Source organism: Cylas formicarius, unplaced genomic scaffold, assembly GCF_029955315.1.
Source record: "Cylas formicarius isolate icCylForm1 unplaced genomic scaffold, icCylForm1.1 PGA_scaffold_4__25_contigs__length_36172078, whole genome shotgun sequence".
Lineage (NCBI taxonomy): Eukaryota > Metazoa > Arthropoda > Insecta > Coleoptera > Brentidae > Cylas > Cylas formicarius.
In genome coordinates, this window is record NW_026844334.1 from 6,008,579 (window position 1) to 6,029,804 (window position 21,226).

General features: G+C 36.2%; 2 protein-coding genes across 2 annotated transcripts; both read left to right on the forward strand.

The window, feature by feature from the left end:
- Window positions 1-1,943: 1,943 nt before the first annotated feature.
- LOC132700448 (transferrin) lies at window positions 1,944-14,280 on the forward strand. The gene is made up of 9 exons (XM_060667772.1): window positions 1,944-2,144; window positions 3,265-3,373; window positions 4,398-4,525; window positions 4,586-4,722; window positions 5,767-5,911; window positions 7,903-8,194; window positions 8,265-8,666; window positions 11,363-11,760; window positions 13,723-14,280. Exons 1-9 carry the CDS (start codon window positions 2,069-2,071, stop codon window positions 14,160-14,162), a joined length of 2,127 nt encoding a protein of 708 aa, XP_060523755.1. The 5' UTR covers window positions 1,944-2,068; the 3' UTR covers window positions 14,163-14,280.
- Window positions 14,281-15,931: 1,651 nt separating this feature from the next.
- LOC132700581 (cytoplasmic dynein 2 intermediate chain 1) lies at window positions 15,932-19,573 on the forward strand. The gene is made up of 5 exons (XM_060667992.1): window positions 15,932-16,059; window positions 16,476-18,319; window positions 18,366-18,543; window positions 18,615-19,205; window positions 19,419-19,573. Exons 1-5 carry the CDS (start codon window positions 16,045-16,047, stop codon window positions 19,539-19,541), a joined length of 2,751 nt encoding a protein of 916 aa, XP_060523975.1. The 5' UTR covers window positions 15,932-16,044; the 3' UTR covers window positions 19,542-19,573.
- Window positions 19,574-21,226: the final 1,653 nt, after the last annotated feature.

The following is a 21,226-nucleotide window of genomic DNA, read 5'->3' on the forward strand; positions in this document are numbered from 1 at the left end:
TTTGTCCTGCTGATGTTAACTAAATATTCTACTGATTTTTTTATTTTTTTAAAAATAATATTTGGCAGACGGTAAATATTGGTTAATCCCAAGTTAAAGCGTTCTGAGAAATCCTACCCAAAAAACGACGATGAAGTCACCAAGGTCCTTTTACTTACCGAGTATAGCCAATTATCCACATTAACATAAAGTAACGTATTCCCAGACGAAGCATATATTTGCAGCGTTGTCGGTTTGCTGATTAAAAACGATTAACAACTTGAGCAGAGGTTCTAATACATTTTTTCGCAAACGGCAGGAAGTTTTGCGAGAGCCGGCAACGGCGCATAATTCTGCGCGTGTCAGAATTGATCGCTTATAGTAAAGGAAATTCCACGTGAGGAAAGATCGGGCAAATCCAAACTAGTTCAGAAAAGGGGCGTCCTTCGTAGCCTTCAAAAACCATTTGTTGAAAGGATTTGCCAATGGCGTCACAAGAGTTGAGGAGATCGTTCGAAAATATAAACGCGTTTTAAAAGTATACGGGGTGTTTAGAAAAAATACTGATATATCCCAATGACAAACCGGTACTATCAAAAACCTAAATTATTTAAAAAATCTCATTAAACTAATATGTTAAGGCATTTGAATTAAAAAATAAGAGAAATTGAAAGCATTGCAAGCTGCACTATTGAAATGCCATAAGAAGTACTAACAGCTAATTTAAAAACACCCCGTTTGATCAAAACTAGTTTTTATCTATTAATTTTTTTATTCAGTGCTAATAATATAATTATATTACAGAACATAATGATAAAAGTATGAAAACAATGCCACATTCAAGAAGGCCTGGCGTTGCCATATGTTCTTCACATGATGGATCGCCCCTTTATATGTAGACCATTTTTACCAATTACCAAATAATATAAAACAATTAAGACGTTTTTTTTTAATCCTTTTTTTGATATTGCGAACCTCATGCAATCAGATATATTGCTTCCTTAATGTGTTAACTCACACTTTCGCGTCTCAAGTCAGGTAGGAGCTGTTGGCAGAGCGCAGCGACTTAGTTTTGGTTAGTTTTGTTTAGTTTAGGAACATAGGATAGGATAGGAGCTCTTTCGTCACTCACTTTTGGTTAGTCTTCTCTTGGTTAGCTTTCCTTAATTTTGGCTAGTCTTGGCTAGTTTTCCATAGTTTATTTTCTGAGTTTGGAAGTTAGGAAGAGCATAGTATAAACTTCTTCATTCATTCGCTTATAAAAATCAAACTGTATAATAAATAATGCGCTGTTGTATATCAAAATAACCTTTTTCAGTAGCTGTTACTTATTCATTTACTTTTATTATTTGATGATAAAAATTGACTTTATATTTATATAAAAGCAATATAAATATATTCTATTTATATTGCTGGCCCACACATCAATTTCACCTTTTTTTTTCCAAAGAAGCATCCGCAGACTGTGTAAGTTTTAGGAACAACTCCTTCTGGATTTCTCCTTGATGATATGCTTCTGGCTTCTTCAGGGCTGCCTCAAATTGAGTTTCAGCTAGTCTTAGTCAGAAAAACAGGTTCAGACAGGGCTCTGAAAGAGCATGTTTGGCGAAACGTCAGCCAGACAGAGTCCATGGCCAACGCAGGAGACATCCAGATAGAGTGAACCTAGAAGCAATTTTATCTTCAAAATAATATAATCTTTCTCGAAGGTGTCTTGGTAATTATAGCTTCTTGTTCTCTGTAAATAAAGTTCTTTCAAGAAATGCCCATTTAAGAGCAGTCAGTAAGGGAACCGGAAACTAAGTCCATATTAACTTTTCATGCTCTTCCAACTGAACTAAACGAATTCGTTAAACAGCCCTCGTATTCGATACCATCGGCTCATACACTTATCACCGAAAGGAAAACAATAATTTCAAATTAATTACATAGGCTAATAACTAATAATATAATGTGCGTAGAAGAGAACGCCGCTGGTGAATGAGACCACAGATCGTATCTGGTAACATTGAAAACCGATCGCACGGAGCTGCTGGGGTCCCGTCGTCGGTAAACAATTGCGGTACAAAATTTAAGTTTTGGCGGTACCATGAACAAGACATGCAGGTGTTTCGTCGCGCTCTTCGTGCTGTTTTTTTGGCTTCCGGCAATCTGCTGCGAAAAATGTAAGTAAAAGAAACGTAAAAAAATATGTAATTTGTGTTGTTGTTTATATCAACGCCAATGCGGTTGCATGTTGTGCGGTTATTTATAGAAGATAAAGCGATACGCCCAGTATTTGACGATTAATTTCCTTTTATTTCGCTTGTAATCTGAAACTTAGTTAACACTATGCGCTAAACTGGTAAAGTAGATTCCTAGGTAGATATTTAAAAAAAAAAAGATTTGTAACCAAAGAGTGAGGCAGGTGCATGAAGGAAATTTTTTTTTCAGTCAAATTTTTGAAATAAAAAAATATTTCCACTCGCCTAAAATGACTATTCAATGCTTTGAGGGAAATGAAAGTTTTGTTTCGGTTAAAAGTAGATTTGCGTAATTAAAAGCTAATTGTTTATTTTGGTCGTTTTTTAAAAAAAATAGTTACAGAAAAGTTTAACTCTAAAAGTCTAAAAAAAGTTTAAGTCACTTCGGGCAGTTTTAAAGTAAGTTTTACTAGAAGGTTTATTAATTTTTAGAGAAAAAATAGCTAATAAAAATTATTACCCAAAATATTAGGAAAAAAAACTAAAAAATCTAGCTAACTCCCCTAAAAAATATGGAAAAACGATCTAAAATTTCCTATTAGGTAACAAAAATAACCACCGGGGCCTTGCTCGTTTGTTCGTACCATATTAAATTTAAATTTAGTAAAACTTTCAAAATGACAAGCTATTATTAACATATGCGCCAGAGGTTTCTCATTACTGAATTTATAGTTCCTGTTTTACTTTTTGAACGTCAAATTCATTTCCACTCTAATTGTTGTTGCAACGTCAAGTAGTAATGTTGATGCTTCTCAGCTTTTTGATTGGCTATTGGATTTGGATGGGTTATTCGTAAATTGAGAGGACGTGGGTCGCTCTTTCATTGTACGCTTGTATTTAAATGCGAATCTAAGGGACTCAAAACTTTGGTGTAATAATTTTGACTTTCGATATTTCGGATCATTTTTCCCATGTGCACTTCACTTGGTTTATTCTATTGGTTTTTTAATTTCAAGTACTAATTAGATAAACGATTTCAATTGGAATAAACAACTTCCAATTATGTTTGTTATTGGGCTCGAATTTAAAAAATGCTTTCCAGATAAACTATGCGTAGTCGACGGGAAAGAAGGCTATAAAAAATCCACCAGGTATTGCCCGCAGCTTGATGCGGCGGAGAGCACAGTAGAGTGCGTAGTCGCCTTGGACAGGTAAGATTTTTAATACATTTTTCGAGTCGAAAAAATGCAGGAAACGATACTTAAGAGGCCGGGAGAATCTTTAACTTATCGCGTATGAAATCGGTCAAGGTTCGACAGACAAAAAAGCAAAAACAGAAAGGTTTAGAATTGTTGTCTTTTCCTATTTGTTTCCCGAATTTTTTCATTTTTCTTTTATTTTTTTCTTATTTTAATTAATTATAATTATAATTAATATTTAAATCAAAACCGAAAATTTACAAATTTGTTATTACTAATCGGTAATTTATCTGTCTCTATTTTCGTTAAATATCGTCATCCTAGATAAGATAAATTACTATTTAACAACTATAATTATCCACTTTGATAGATAAGAAAGTAACTAAAAGAGAAAAGAAGCTTTATTAAACTCCTGCTATATAAACGTAAAAAAGAAGATTATTAGCGAGATTAAAGAAAGCATATACATGTTTTTTTTTTTAATATAAACATGGGTTTAGGATGGAGGGTGGCAAACTATTTTAAAAATATTTCTTCGTTTTCGAAAAAAAAAATTTTATTACATGCCCAGGAAATTAATCTAGTTAGGGTGAACGAGTCAGCATCCTATCACTACACATGAACTCAGCACCATAAAAAGAAGAAGAAGCAAATTTCAGCAAAATCGGTTAAGGAATATTCGATATACTTATCAAAAACCCTTTTTTTTAAGCTTGACACCCTGTATTCTCGAAGCTGAGAACAGGTTGATATGAAAAAATTTCTTATTTTTCATTTAGAACCTTTTAAATTATTCAAACATTGAACGTTTTTGTTGATATTCTTTATTCTTCTCACTAAAACGTACTTCCTTTTATTTATTCAACTTCGACTGATATTTTCTATTACATTATAACATCACCAAATAAAACTTTCTTTTCAATTTAACACCAAGTTAACTTGTACTTGCCAGCGAATAAGTATGCGTAGGTAAACCGACCTTAAAATTTGCCGCAAACGTTACGTATCACGATCTGATCTAATTTAATTTTCCTAGGATGGATTGCCTGAGACGTATCAACAAGCACCAAGCGGATTTTGCGGTTTTCACGCCCGAGGATCTCGTAGCGGCGTCGAATTTGGAGCTAGAAGTGCTGATTACCAACGAATTGCGCTACGAAAGAGGTAAATTATTAATTGCCGCGTAGCGAAGGGGATTTTTCGAGTGATGTTATCGTTTCGCAGAGAAAGAGTTCGAATACGAGGTCGTTGCGGTAGTAGGCAACCACGCGAACATCAGAAGCAGGCACGATTTGAGGAACAAGAGGTTCTGTCATCCCGGTTACGGCTACGAAACTGACTGGACCAGAATATTATCGAACGTAAGTAGCGATTAAATCCGAGTTTAAGAAAATATTAAAAAATAACAAAAATCGTATATGCTTTAACATCAGCTAATTCAAATCAGCAACATCTTCCAAATTACAGTGTCTTGAAGCAATTATTATCGCTAAAAGTACGAGGGATGTTTCCAAACTTAGCTATAATAATTTAGATAAAATTTTTATTATTTTGTTAATTTTTGTACACATTATAAAATAGTTTTTCAACATAATCTCAGTTTAAATAGTTCTCAACTATTTATCCATCGATTTACTGCACGTCTTAAACCATCAAATCGAATACTCCGTAAGGATTTTTTAAATCTGGAAATCAATCCATTCCCATCGTAAGTACCAAAACATTGTTCGTTTTTCTTTTGTCGTATGCTCCTGAAATATCCGGGCGCTTGTGCAACATTCCAGGTCCTTTTTTGAAAAGTGCATGTCGCCCAACCACAAATTTCCACTATTCTACGTTAATTGTTGTACTTTTCGTTAGATAATCCATAAAAATCCCTTCGCAATTCCAGAATACAGTAAGTATTACCTTTCTAAGAGACGGAAATTCAAGCGACTTGAAGGGAGGCCATTCTTTGGATTGACTTTTGGTCTCAGGATTGAAAAAACCGCGGTTGCTATTCGTTGATGAAATTCATCACCATAACAGGCATAACAACATTTGAAGTTGACTACAAGTTCCATACCTATGGAGTTTCTATTCGAACAACTCAATCAGACTGAACAATATTGCACTAGGCACATGCATAAACACCACTTGTAACATTGACTATAAATTCTGATTAAGTTAATTATAGTAAAGTATGATATCCATCAATGAAACGATTTATTAAAAATGGTACAAAATATTTTTTTTAAACTTCTCTCAATGGAACTGGACGACTAATTCAATCACATTCTAAACGCAGATAAATATCGTTATCATTTTTTTTTTAAATGAATTTATAGAAATTTTAATTTTGGCAATTTTAATTTATTAGGATTGCGTCCTTATGCTAATACTGCTTCGGGACACATGTTTTTCAGTACTTCGAAGCCAGCACGGTACCACCCCAGTGCGACCCTCAGCTGACTATTACCGAAAATCGCGTGAGAGCTTCTTCGGAAATTTTCCTGAGTGCTTGCAAGGCTGGTCCGTGGGTAAGGAACGCTGTCTTGGATAGAGAACTGAGTGAGTATCTAGATACCTATTTTTTAAATCGCCAACAATCGATCACTATCGATATCAGCCGATATGACAAAAGTTGTTCGGGGATTTAAAATTTATATCGTCTGAAATAATAAAATCGCATTGTACACAACTAATAATTTTCATAAAGTCTCTATTTATATCTGTCGATTATTTATATTTGGGCGTCCCGGCTTCACTTTTCGACTGACTCCTAGCGAATGCGGCGCTCCGCTTTTCTAGAACGCAACGCCTGCTAGCGAAACAGATGGAACATTCGAGCCGATGCGATGTGGCTCTGTGGTTAGAGTACCTTAAATGTGTTAATTACCTAGTCTTAACGAAATCTTAACTATTTTGGAGCATTGTATAAGCTTTTCCTTGCGAACTTCACGATTTTACTGTTGAAATAGTATCTTAATATACTTATTTCATTTCCACCTCTCTTTTTAGATATATAGTGATTCAGTAGTAATGAAACTAAACAATGTCTTAAACCAAAATGGTGGTTGCCCAATACTCTTTGATATGTCGACGTTATAGAACAAATTTAAGCAAACTTTTTTTTGGCGAGACCAACTTTTGTTGGACTCGAGGCATTTATCTTTTGTTGCATTCTAAATAGTCCCTTATTAAAAGTAGAAAACTCACGACTGCCTAAAACTTAATTAAATCAACAATTTAAACATCCACCGGAAATGAAACCATTCGAATGCATCGTTGTCATTGCTCAAAGCAGATCTCAAAACAAAAACAACCGGCAACCTTTAAATCGTCTCTACTTAGCACTCAAAAAGCTAAGCTATTGTTTCCTCTCTTCTTCGCGACTATCTTTTCTGGAAGCAATACAGGGTGTTTTCTAATTAAATTAATAAATTTTTAAAAGAAAACTTCATATGAACATATGTCCTAAAAGTCTCAACTTTTGAGAGTTTTCAAAAATAAAATATATTTTTTTAATATCTCTAATACCACTTTAGATATTTTAATCAAATTTGGAACATATATATGTACTATGTATCAAAAGGCATTATTTAATGTACAACATTTTTTTTAAATATACCAATGGCGGACGTACACCTGGCTATTTTGGCAAACATTGAAGGCACGCCACTGACTTCTCATAACAATATCGTTAATATGACATCATGTCTGTTTTATTAAAATATTTCAATTACGAAGACGAAGTACGTAAACTTAAATAAATAAAATAAATTTAAATAAAAATCAATTATTATTTATCTTGTTGTTAGTATGTTATGTTATTTTATTAAAACTCTAAAAGTGAAAAGAACAGTCCTCTAATTTCTTTTTTCTGAAGCACACTAGTTGGTAATATTTTCTTTTATATAAATCGAGAACTTTTTTGTGAAATTAAAGTATCTATCTAAAACAAAATATCTAGTTTTTGGTTACCAACTAGTGTCCTTCATAAAGAAATATTAGAAGACTATTCTTTTTACTTTTACAATTTTAATGAAATAACATAACATCTTAACAAGATAAATAATAAAATTTATTTTATTTGTCTAAGTTTACGTGCTTCGAATCCCTACTTCGATTTTTTAAAGTATTTTAATAAAAATAAAAAACAAGACATTTACTTAAATAATAATGAGAATAATTCTCTGCATGCTGTCATATTAACGATATTGTTATCACCATGCAGAGAATCAGGAAATTAAGGAAATTAATTTTTTTTAGAAGTGATTGAAGATTGTAAGAATAATTTTTCAGTGGTGTACCATCAATGTCTGCCAAAATAGACATGTGAAATTCCGCACGCCCGCCACTGGTGTATTTAAAAAAAAATGTGGTACACTAAATAAGGCCTCTTGATACGTAGTACATGTGTACCAAATATCATTAAAATATCTAAAGTGGTATTATAGATATAAAAAAAAACATATTTTATTTTTCACTTATTTATTAAGATTCGTTTCGAAAACACCCTGTATATAAATGATATATAATAAACAGCAATTGATTTGCAGAACAAAAATATCCCAACCTTTGTCGGCTCTGCGACAACCCGGCAAGGTGTTCCAAGCAAGATAAGTATTGGGGTAGGAGAGGATCCCTGCTTTGCCTCACCGACGGAGCGGGAGACATCAGCTGGGCTCGACTAGATGACGTCAGGCAACATTTTGGGCTTACATCCGGCGGAAAGGAAGATAGCCCGGAGTTCTACAGCTTGCTGTGTCCCGACGACTCGGTGATGCCTCTGAACAGCACCGACCCCTGCGTTTGGGTAGTTAAGCCGTGGTCGGTCATAGCTACCAGAAGGTGAGCCTATTTGAATAATTTTCTTTCAAAATAAATAAAAAGTAAAGGCAAAGATGACGCCCTGTTTCAGGACCAAAGCCCAGGAAATTCAAGCGATCATCTCCAGCCTGAACCACTCGGACGTCAGCCCGTGGAAGTCGAGTTTGCTGTACCTCCTCGAGACCGCTTACGTCACCGTCCAAACCCTCGATCCCGTCGAGTCGATAGAGTCTTACTTCCACAAGGCGAAGGGCTTCCTCAGCGCTAACAGCTTCTCAGGATGTCACCCTCCGAGGACGATCCGCATCTGCACCACGTCCAACCTGGAGAACGCCAAATGCGCCTGGCTGAGGGAATCGGCTGCCGTTTACGGAGTCGAGCCCGACCTTGACTGCATAAAAGCCGATAACGTCACTCACTGTATGCTCGCCCTGAACGTCAACGCGGCTGACGTCGCCGTAGTTCCACCGGACCTGGTGCACTCGGGATTGAGGTAAATTCTACTCTGTTTGTTCGTACCACAGAGTATAAAAAAGTTTGATATGCTATAGGCCATTTCAATACAAAAATCCACGCTGTCCAATTGCAATTGCGATGTGCAATTCGAGTTCACTCTTTTTATAAAAAAAAAAAAATACGCACCAACGACAAGATTAAATTTTAGCTTGGCCATCATGGCAGCATTCTATTGATAACTATAAAACTTTCAACTTTGAAAAACATGAATTTTGATTCTTTGCTAGCTATGAAAATTAGTTGAGAAGTCCCGAAAAGAGCAAAAGAAATATTTTCTCTCGATAAGACGCTATTTAATGAAGGTAACACTATAATATGTATACATAAATATACAAAATAAACATATAATACAAAATTATTAAATCAACCCTCGTCAAGCATTGATGGAAGGCCCGTCAGCAGGTATTAAGGTCCCTTCGGAAAAAATGAAGAATATTGGAAGTGAAAAGGTCTTTTTAAATGTCGCTTTAACTTGTAGTAAACAAGAGATTTCCATGAGAATTTGAGTTAGGATGATTTTGAAGACTATAGTTAAAGTGATAAAATATCTTCTGGCTGATTCAGTAGTAGTTATGGATAACCCTTTTGAGAAAGAAATTATCGAGATTTTGATGCCCATGAATATTGAATTTGAAAATAATTTGATTAAAAAGGCACTTATATGTATAGCAAATTTACCAAAAAAATCGTTTTATGAAATACGCCGAAGATATTGCAGAAAAACAACAATTCTGAACTCTCTGTCAAACTTGGAGATGTTGAAAAGGGTTCCTTTTTAGGTTATCGACGCTGACCGCTAGATGGCGTTTTGCTATTATCACTATAAATGAAATTAAATGCTAAAAAATACATATAGAAAAGTAAAAGTTCAACGTATAATATCAGTAAAAGAAATGAAATATTGTTAGTATACCTGCATTATTAAATCATAATTTTCGTTGTTTTAAAAAATATATATATATATTTAAAATGTCAATAACAGTTTCCACCTGTCGACAAGAAATTCAAAATTTTTAAAATCCGAGTGTGCTTTGGAAAACAAAGTAGCAAAAATTATAATGGGGTCAATAAACATTAAAATTGTAGCTATTCATAGCGCATTTTGGTTAATGAAAAATGCCTTTTCCACATCGATATGCTTCTATTAGAATCTATGGGATCGCGTTACCTGCATTAAAACACAAGGATTTAGTGTTTTATGTTCGTTATTGTGTTTCATTATGGTCATATTTTGTATTGTAATATTCAGTCATAAGGGAATGAGTACATTTGCATAAGATTTTGCTACAAACAACGGATATTAAAACTTAATAGTGGAAAATGGAAAATATTCCCTAAGATGCCACATTATTTCGAGTGTTTATTTCTTTTACTGATATTATATTTTAGGAACTAGATATCGAAAAAAAGTTTTTCTACTTGCGTCTGTAAAATACCTAATTACACACACCGATATAGCATGGGGGAAGCGTCACTTTACCACATCAGTTTCGTTTCCCACGAATCTGAGCCACTTGGGACATTTCCGGGATTTTACTGCACGGGTTTGTTTTCGGAGATATTTCCTACGCCTTGAATTTTGACGTTTGTCAATTCTGACGGTCGCGTCATTGAATGTATTCCGATTGTTTTGCGAAAATGTACCCAAATGGTCGTAGAGAAAGTACAGTATGCAACACTTTCGGTAAAGTTTTTAAGTCACTCGTTTATTAAACACTCGCTCCGCTGCGCTCCGCATGTGTCAAATAAACTCGTGAGTCAAATGCCGTTTACCGAACTTGTTGCATAATAGACTATTCCACTATCGTGTTAGGTTTTATTTGGCTATATTTTGATACAATAAGCACTTTTATGTATCACTGTATAATATCACCATAGCGTTGTTTTTTTTTTGTGAAAATTTTACAAACAAATATTCAAACAAATATTATGGGTTAAGACAAAGACATGCGGTAACTTGTTAGGCCTTATCTGACTATATTTACAATAAAAGTGATGTTGCATTTAACTTTTCTGATAAAATAGATTTTATTTGCAGTGATGTCGCAAAACGCCCCCAACGATGCAAGCAAAATCAATCCGACTAGTCTAGTCTATTTTTCTTTACGAATCTCCTACCATAAACCTTTGGCATACAATTCTCAGTGTTCTAGAATGGATAGGCATGGATGGGATGTAGGTTTTAGAATGGATAGACAAAACCATAAAACTACTAGAGTTATAGAGGATAATACAGGAACTTATTCAGCAACCCATAAATTGACCCAAACCCACCAAACCTGCACTCGACAAACAGAAAGTGTTTTGGAATGCAGCCAGTGCCACAATAAAAAGGGCTTAAATATATTCGTTGGATCACTCTGTACTCCTTTTATATAACTAATAAGATTTATTTTTATTTATTTTTTTTTAGGATGTTTCAATTTTTACAATTACTATAGGAAATTGAAGTAAAATTTTAATTATTTCTCTTCTTCTTCCTTCTACATTCTCTCTCTTCTCTTTATCCTCTCTTGATGAGAATGTTCATCAATTTTCCTAACTACTTGGCTGTCCTCAATTCCAGAATTTTCTTCTTATTCTAACCCACGTTTACCATTTAATTGTTTTAGTCAACGAATTACCATTTTTTTGGGGGATTTTGTGCTAAAAAAACGTACCGGTGATTTTTAGGGACTTTAAATTGAAGACGTTGTTTTACGAAACCGCCAAGGACGAGGACAAGTACGTCAGCGTTGCTGTCACCAGGAAGGGCACCAAATTCGACGGTTTCAAAGACCTCCGGGGTGCGAAGGCGTGCTTCGCTACCTACGACGGGGTAGCTTGGCATTCTACCATTCGCACTCTACAAAAGCTCGGTCTGATTGGTAACTGTTCGGTCAATGAGGCGTTGGCCAAATATTTCGGACCTTCTTGTGTACCGGGCATACCGAAGAACGAATCTTTGGAAAATCTGTGGAAAACTTGCCAGGACGGGTTCGATGGCGACTTAGGGGCTTTGCACTGTTTGAGCAGCGGCATCGGAGACGTCGCCTTCGTGTCCAGGAATTCCATAAAGGCATTTGTTTCCGGTGAGGTCTAGAGTATTAGGTTCTTTTTTTTATTTATATACAGAAATCCACGAATTGCGAATGGAAAAAGATGGTTATTGAATATTTACAATATTTAGGTCTGTTCAACGTTGCCACACCACTTGAATAGAATGAAAGTTCTGAAAGTTTTTACGTTTACATATATATGTTATATTTCGTTTCTCAATTTTCAAAGGACAGGTACAATCATCCTATTGGCTTCTTCAAAGAAAGGTCTGAATTAACTGAATTTGACATTAAATATCTATCATGAAAATAATTAATTATCTTTCAACGGCTTTAGGTAAAAATCTGAAATTTTGGTTATTTATTTTCAATATGCTCACCGCTTTCTTATTTTAGCAGTACGTCATGGCGATATATCTCAAAACTTGAATTAGATTGCATTTGGCAAACAATTTATCTCGAAATTCTTTTCGTTATTTTGATAATGGGAAGACTACAGCAAGAATGTTTGTTTCTATTGTACCTACCTACTCATGATATTAGATTTGAAATATTATTTTTTTAAATATACCAGAGTGTATCGTACCTCCTGTACTACATTTTTTTTAGGTTAGAAATTTATAAACATTTTTATGCGATAACTAAAATCTCATATCATGTTATACAGGAGCCTATTGGGAACCGCAACAAAAAATTCAAAGTTTTACTTAAAATTATTGAAAATAGTTTTGTTTGCGCGATTGTTGCCAATTTTTCTAAAAAATAGGCACTTTTATCAGAGCCAACAAATGGGTCTACGATTAAATATAAAGCAAAACAATTAAAACCAAAAATATAAGTAATAGCTTAACAGATAAATAAATAAATGAAGAAATTGTGGAGCGGATACCAAGAAATCTCTGAACCGCTGAACCTAACTCAAGAAATCAAAAGCAGCAAGCAAAATAGTATATATTATAGTATACTCAATAAGTGTATCCTTACATCTTTGTTGGTTAAGACACTTTGCATGTTCTTAATAGTACATTATGCAACAAGTGTATGCAACGGTCGCTCCGCTCGGTGTCAAATAAACTCGTGAGTCAAATACCGTTAACCGCACTTGGTGCATACTATAATTTTTCCACGACTGTTAGTTTTTGGGTACATTTTCGCAAAACAACACTAATACATTCACTGATATCACTGTCAGAATTGACTCTCTGAAAACATCCGATTGCTCCCACACTTGTGCGGTAGAATCCCGGAAACGTCAGAAGTGGCTCGGATCAGTAGAAAACGAAACTGACGTGGTAAAGTGGCGCTTCCCGCACGCTAACATAATTTAAGAACATCCAAAATGTTTTAACCAACAGAGATGTAAGAATACACTTATTAAGTTACTAATGGACTTTCTCTGAAACAATGTGCAAGAAGATTGAAGCTTTTGCAATGTGAGCTTGCAATGGATATCAGAGCTACCAATGAAGCGATTATTAACAACAAAAAATAGATACGATAAAAAGAAGAGAGCTGGAGTATTTTGACCATGCAATAATAAATGCGAAATATGAATTGCTCGATATAAATATTCAGCGAATTCGCCGAACAACAAGAACAAGCGCAGACTGATCGCCAATATTCTGAGAGGACAACACGTACGTTACATGGAAAGTTTCAAAACTCTTCGCAGAATCTAGAAGTGTATAAATATACAGGGCATCCTATTAAAAAAATGTAGTTGGTGTTTGGTTCTAATTGATGTGGCAACGCTGCAATGTCTGAAATATTTTATAAATGCCTTTTTGTATTCCCCATAAACTTCTAAGAAGCCATCGAGGTTGCTTATTTTATTAAATTTCAGCAAATTTTTCCTAAAATTGTTGTTACATTAAGTAGACATCTTTTTTTATTTCTGTTAAATATAAAATTAACAATATCCATTACAAAATTTATAAAACACATGTTCTTATTTTTTTTTGCTGTCTTCAATACGCGAACCACTGTCGCTTTCAGGTTCGGGCCAGTCCCCCGACTATCCTTCGAGTAACGAATCCACCGATGACTTCGTGGTGGTCTGTCCATCGAATCACTACCCCTGCCATATGAGTTGGGCGCCATTAGGTCAAGCGATGGTGAGGTCCAACAGCACGGAACTCTGGATGAAGGACACCCTCGACGTGTTTCTCCTGCTAGATAGTTTGTTCGGGAAAAACTACCGCGATCTCACGCCCTCTTTCGAGATGTTCGGCAAATACGAATGGCATTCGAACGTCTTGTTCCACGACGCCACTTTGAGGTTAAGGGAGGTTCCGACGGCAAAAAATACGGACCAGATGGCGCTGCCGTACGAAGAATTGCTGAGGCAAGCGCCGGTGTGTCGTTCGGGGTCTGAAAGAGGCGTAGCGTTGCTGGGCGCGGTCATGTTGTGCGCGACGTTGGTTTTCTCTTTTTAAAAGTGTACCTTACCGACGGTAGATGGTTTCCTACATATGTTGCCATAGAATAATTACGTGGTAATCTGTGATATTTAGAACATAAAAAGCGACTGTTTCTTTATTAATAAAATATATCCATGCATAATGGGTTTTATTTCACGATCTCCTGGAAATTTTAAGGAAAAGTTAGAGAAATTTTGTATATATTTACTGGCAGAAACTTGTTGCTCATCATTATAGGTTCACTTCGCAACATTACATCTACGATGTAAAGAATGAAATAAAATCAATTTATTAGTATTCAATTACTACCGTTGAGTGGATTGTTTTATAATTAAATAACTTACATTCACATAAAAGATCATATTTTTACGATGTCATGAAGTATGGTTGGCTGAATACACTCAATTTAGGTGTTTCGGCGCGTAAGCTTCTTCACTTTTCCAACACCAATAGGAGTCTTAAATCAAAATTTTTAGTCAGTTTAGCACACATCATAAGGCTTTGTTTCAAAGAACTTTGTTAATTTCTTATTATTGAAAAGTACATGGTACTAATAAATTCAAATAAAAATTAAAACATTTCTTTTCACTTTACTTAATAAGAGTTTGTATATTTAAATGTATCATTTTATCCTTTTCCAGATTTTGTATTTTTGGCACTCAAATTTCATTTTCAACTGGTAATTTTTTATCTTCTTTATGAGTGTATTGGAAATCAGTTTTGTAGTTGAGTGTAAGTAGCAGCCGTGATAGACTTCACCTGTAAAGTCGATTTGATTTTTTTTTTTTAATTTTTATTTTGAGATCTGCGTTTTAGTGCTTATATATTGGTGCAAAATTTAGATTTCGATCCTTGGATGCAGAAAAGTTGGGCTGGAATTCAATGTGGTAATTTAGTACACCCAGTCGTGGTAACTAGGGAAAATTAATGGTAATTATTGCTAATCAAAATATATTCGGAAATTCGATTTTGCATAAATTGAAAAATATGCTGTACTGTAAGCTCAGGAACAATCATAACTAAATTAATAATGAAATATCTCTTATTACAAGTGACGTGGCTAAATTAAATTACGATTAGTTTTTTATGGACGTAGGCAAAATCTATAAAATTCTAGAAGAATCCATGTAAAGAATTGATAAAAATGTATTACTTATTTTGTGACTTCCTTAAGTAGAAATTAATAAAAATAATTATTTTTTTATCAATTTAGTTTAATATTCATATGTACAATGTCCTATTCTTGCACCTACCTATCTATATGGAATGATTATTTTCTTGTTATTTTATTATTAAATCTGAAAAATCATACTCGGATACAATAATTTTGGTTAAATATGGGTTCTCAATATCGTATTTCAAGATGAGCGATATTTTGGCTGCTGGACTATTATATTAATTTGTCTTAAAATTTGTATAAAAATTTGCTTAGATTAAAGTTTTTATGTGATATTTTTCGTCTTGTTTATGTTATTTTTGTTTTTGGCATCGAAATGTAGGTCAATAAATTTTACTTTAATTACATGTAGTTATTTATTGAATAAAAGTAAGATCATTGCAATTGGTGTAAATTGACGGTAATTTATGTGGTACTTAGTGCTAATTCTGGTCGTAAGTTAGTGAAATCCCCCTCGACAAAAGTAGATATTTAAAAAAAAATGCAAAACGTTGCTTGTTTTGTTACCGTGCATTATAAAAAAATAATGACATGCAAACGAATACAATATCGAACAATCCAACATAAATTTCTACGCCGCTAGAGGGAGTCGTCGACGCGTCTATCGATTATTTCTGCACCGTTCGCGGTTGTCAACGGAAAATGACACAGTTTTCTCCGTCAAAATAGCACGCATGCACGCGCCCGTCCTGCTACTTTCCTCCAGCTCCTTTCGGTTTCATGTCTACTCGTAAGGTAAGCCGTTTTCCTAATTTTCTCAATTTGACGCCAGGCAATAAAAATCCAGTCGCCTGGCGTTTGTTTGTATTGACGAGATCATAACGTTTTATTCACTTGGCCGACGTTGCCAGGTTTCGGTTTTCCTTTTGATCCGTTTAGCTGATCAATTATTAATCAAAGTAAAGTTGATAATAACAAGACGCCTCTTAAATTTCACATGCACTTTAGACACTTTGTCTGAAGATTTAATATTTTGGAAAAATACTGCCGCAAAAATACCGCATAAAAATTTGTTGACGGCTTGTCAGCAGCCATGTTGGTTGTCGCATTCTGCAAGGTCATTGGTTAAATCTGGCGCATGCTCATGTTGAACTTCCTGTGTTATCAATGAGGCAGGTTCTCTACATCTTTAATAGCTGTGAACGTTGCAGGATGCCACCAAAACATCATCGACGAAGAAAAAGGTCACGGACTCACAGAAAGCATCGTCCACCAGAACCGCCAGAGACTCTAGTACGGACCGATACGCTCTAAACAAGAAAGCACCCTCTAGATCGAGGTTCAAAGCCGCGGTCGATGCGAAACAATCGACTTCGCAACCGACCGTGACACCGAGAGACAGTTCCAGAACTAACACCGTCGAGAAGAAGAAAATTACAGGCGGTGCCAGCAAGGAAAAAGTTTCTTCAAACTCGCTCAGCAAATCTAGCACTAGGGTTACAAAAACTCAGTATTTCCCCAGCAAGGACTTGTATTCCAACGCGTTGAAACATTCGACATTGATAGCTGACGTTAACAAGTCCAACGCGGTACCCAAGACTTCGAGCCATGGATCGTTGAAGCACTCGCCTTTGACAGCAGACGCTACCAAGTCCAAAACAGTACCCAAGACTGCGAGCGTTGAAGCGTTGAAGCAATCGGCTTTCAAAACCGACGGCACCAAATCCAAAAGAGTACCTCTCAAGACTTCGAGTGTAAAACATCGTGTCGCCTCAGATAGCCCTAAAACGATGACGAAAGGGGCGTCTAGCGTGTCTTCTCCCGATACGTCTTGGTCGGTATCGGAAAGACCAGGGACCGCGACTCTGAGGAAAGGGAGCATGGTCAATGAAAATATAGTAGGACCGGAAGCTCCTCCCTTGGTGGTAAAGTCCCCTCCCAACGACTACGAAGACGATTTCGACTCATACGAATCCGACTTCGAGAAATGCTCGTCGAGTAGCGAGAACTCGAGCGAGTTACCGCCTACTCCTAGTGCTGAAACGAGCTCCATCAGCAGCGGCGACGATTTGGTGCAAGCTCCTCCAGCGACTACTGAAGGGGTGCGATCGGCAGAGCTGGAGAAGAAGCTGGATTCGGGTACTTTCGAACTACGAGACTTCAAACACCGGCAGCTCTTGCAGAATATCCAGGAGTCGATCGCCAAGGAGAACGCTAAGACGGAAGCTACGCCGTCGTGGTCCGACGAAGGCTTCGAAGAGCAAAAGTCTCTTCAATTCATCAACTTCTTGGAGGCGCGGAAAAAGTGCGAACGGATGAAGGCCAGCGAATTGAGGAGGAAGAGGGGAGAAGAGATCTTGAGCATGATACGAATGGACTGTGTAAATTTTACAATTTTCGAGTTGCCCTCTATGCCGTATGAAACTTTTATAAGGAACTACGGCAGCAGGGATGGGATCCAAATGTCAACCCAGACGGGGGAGGATGACGTCTCCGAAGAGACGCAGACGGAGTTTATTGAGGTGAATACGAAATGGACCCAGTTCCCGGCGAAGTTTTCTAAGCTCCGACCATCAACCGATGAGTTCTGGACGACGTACAAGTGCGAGTATCGCGGCGTAGGAAGTGATGAAGCGGTGGCGGCGGAAGAAGTCCAGGAGACGGACGATGCGGGGCTGGAAATTTTCTTGAAAATTTCTTCAGACTTAGTGCTAGAACTGATGGCGGAAGACAATCTCGGTAATCTCGACAAGCTGAACCGAGGAGAGCCAACGCTACCTTTTAGCGACGGCTACGTGAAGTTCAACACGAACAACGACCTGTTGAAGGATAGTCAAGTGCAACACGTGTCCATATACCCGAAGAGCTGGACCAAAGTGTTGACAGTCCACGTCAAAACGCACCCAGACGAAGGAGACGTCCGCACCGTCCTTTGTTTATGGGACATATCGAACTACGACATACCTCAGATGGAGTTTACCTCGTTTGGAGAAGTATGCTGCGCGACGTTCGCTTACGAAACATTCGACTTCGTGTTTGGGGGAGAAAGTGACGGGTAATCAAAACCGCGTGGTGTTTCTGGGCTGACCATTTAATTTTAGCTCGATACTCGTGTGGAACGTCAAAGAAAAGAGCAAAACTTACGACGTTTCGAACAGAACTCCCACCTGCAGGACGCCGATCGGACAGGGACACGGCGCGAAGGTCGTCTCCGTGCGGTATATCGAACACGAGCAGTCAGCGAGCGAGTGTTACTTTACGGGAGCCGATACAATGGAGGTAGAGTTACTCTGTTAAGACCACGATAACGGATAATTCTCAGAACGGTCTTTAAAGCCTCGTGAGTTTAGGTATGCAGCTTAGACGAAGAAGGGGTCTTTATGATGTGGACTCTATTCGCGAAGACCCAGAACGAAGAATCCACAGTAGACGACGTCACACTCATAAAAACGTCTACCGTGGATCTACTAGTCGATTCGCCTAATCTGCGATGCACGGATTTCATTTTGGTCGGGCAAGACGTTTACGTAACCACAGACCAGGGCTCCGTCTTCTATTACGTCACCAACGGTGCCAGAAACAAAACGAAGCAGTTCGAAATGGGTCAGCAATGCGAAGCGACGTGTCTGGACGGTTGCCCGTTCTCCAGATCAGTCTTCGTGGCCGGGTTTTCCAGCGGTGATCTGAGTCTCTTATCGACGGAGCCCCGTAGACCATTGATGACGCTCTCGAGTCCGGGAAATGACGCGATTCAATTGGTGCAATGGTCGACGACGAAACCTTTCGTTCTCTACGCCAAAGACTCTAGCAACACGATTCACGTTTGGGATTTGAGCAAGAGCGACATATATCCTGAACTATCTCTGCCCTTTCCGGAAACCGTCACCTGTTTCAGATTGTCCCCCGTATTGAATGTCGAAGACCGCGAGATGTCTTACGCGGTAAGTTTTTATAGGCCTGCGCATGCGCAGATAACCATAGAAATACTTAAAACATTAAAGAAAGAATTGACTCTAAAAAAAGGAAATTTTTGTTTAAAATTTTTGGGCATTTTTTTTTTCAAAAAAATAAAATAATAAATGAGTTAAAGCTAGATCTAAATGCTTTTGTTGGGATTAATAAATTGTAGTAACGGCATCGATGTTTGTTTCAAGGTCATTGGAACGGAGGAAGGCAGCCTTTTCCTGCACCTGCTGAACGACAATTACGGCCAAGACGACTATTCGAGTTATAAGGAAAACGTAGAGATTTTTTTAGACTACATCAATCGTTTGTAACGTTTCATTTGGGAAATATATTTCAAATATAAAAGCGTTACATTTATTTTCTTTTTAAAAACTCTAACGTAAAGATAAGTATACGGTAGTTTGAACTATTATTTGCTTGTTTTAAATTTCTCACCTAAAAATTTGATGTTTGATTGTCATATTTACTTCCAACTTGAACGTTATTAATATCTAGGATAGCATCCGAACTTCAAAGCAAACCCTGCCTAATTTTGATATTGACAGAACATGACGTATTACCAAAAAAAAAACATATTTCGTTATATCTCAAACGCAAACTATTTTCTGAAAAATTTAGTCCAACATGTTCATTCCTATTAAAATTTATTAATAATTTGTACACTGTGTGCCAAATAAAACGATCCGCTATAAGATCTGAAGATAAGAAAAAAAGTTTAGTACAAAAGTCTCTTGGACTGTACTGAAGATTCTAAATATTATAATTTTGTTGACACAGGGCCCCTAGCCGACATCTTTGTAATTTTATATGGACCACCTCGTATATTTCGACATTTTCTGAATCCTTGGTTAAAATAAAGGTCACTTTCTTGAGAAATTCCTATTGGGATTTTGCATAGTTTATGCACAAATAGTGGTATGTGTTTTGATTGCCCCATACTGATTCATGTATTGCAACAAAACTTTAACCACGCACTAAGGAAATAATGTACTACTCAATCAGTTTGTCAGATGCGCCTCAGCTTATACAGCGTGTCCTAAACAGGTGGTGTCGTTTTGACGCATTCAATTAAAAAAATCTCAAGCTTTTCAAATAGAACACCCTATATTTTTATTCAGATATCAATCCCAAGACAAAAAAAAGTTTGTAATTTGTCTCATATTGAAATTTTACTTAATCTTTGAGATATTCGAGGTTTAAGATACCACTGGTATAAATACTTGTTGGCAATATTAGGTATTTTTTAAATAGCAAAGACTTGATAACTCTTCTTAAAGATAATACTCCAGATCTATACGAATAAAACCCATTGCTAATACAGATTTAATAAAACTTCAGAATTCTTATTTAAAGAAACAAACGAATAGTAATTTTTTAAGAAAGTGGCCTTTATTTTAGGACTCCAAAAATTGCGAAATATGCAATGTCGGAGGGAGGGGGCATTTTTGGGACAACCTTATTTAACATTATGTAGGTAAAAAACATTTTTTTCAAAAAACTGGCTAGTTGGTCAAATTTTTAAATACGCATTGTTTCCCAATTATTTTTTTTTAATTATAAGGCACACGTGTTCAAAAAAGTATCACTAGTAGGGATACCAAGTTCGCATCCTTTGTCTCGTGGAAGTATTAAAATTGCAGATTCCTATACAGGGTGATGTATTGCCGAACAGATCAAAGGAAGTTCCATGTAAATTTTTAGGTAGTCAAATATTGGCCCCTACATTTTATAGCCAAGTTGTAATATAACTATACAATTTTAATAAGCCAATCTTCATGTATCGAATTAATTATGATGGCAAAATTTGAAAAATTTTATGGCTTGGGTAATAAATCAAACACCAGTTTAGTATATTTTGACAATGACACACGAAAATTCGTGACAGTAACAATGTTTTTATTTGTGATTGTTATACGTTATTAAAGGCGCTTCAATTAAGGCTAAATATGTGTTATTCAATTGAAGAATAAGTATTCATAATTAACTGGTATTATGC

Bases quoted from the DNA above. Each gene is read 5' to 3' on its own strand.
- LOC132700448 (XM_060667772.1), top strand. From the start codon at position 2,069: ATGAACAAGACATGCAGGTGTTTCGTCGCGCTCTTCGTGCTGTTTTTT. The intron at 4,526-4,585 runs GTAAATTATTAA...ATCGTTTCGCAG, and splicing joins CGAATTGCGCTACGAAAGAG to AGAAAGAGTTCGAATACGAG. The intron at 11,761-13,722 runs GTGAGGTCTAGA...TGTCGCTTTCAG, and splicing joins CATAAAGGCATTTGTTTCCG to GTTCGGGCCAGTCCCCCGAC.
- LOC132700581 (XM_060667992.1), top strand. The intron at 18,320-18,365 runs GTAATCAAAACC...ATTTAATTTTAG, and splicing joins TTTGGGGGAGAAAGTGACGG to CTCGATACTCGTGTGGAACG. The intron at 18,544-18,614 runs GTAGAGTTACTC...TCGTGAGTTTAG, and splicing joins CGGGAGCCGATACAATGGAG to GTATGCAGCTTAGACGAAGA.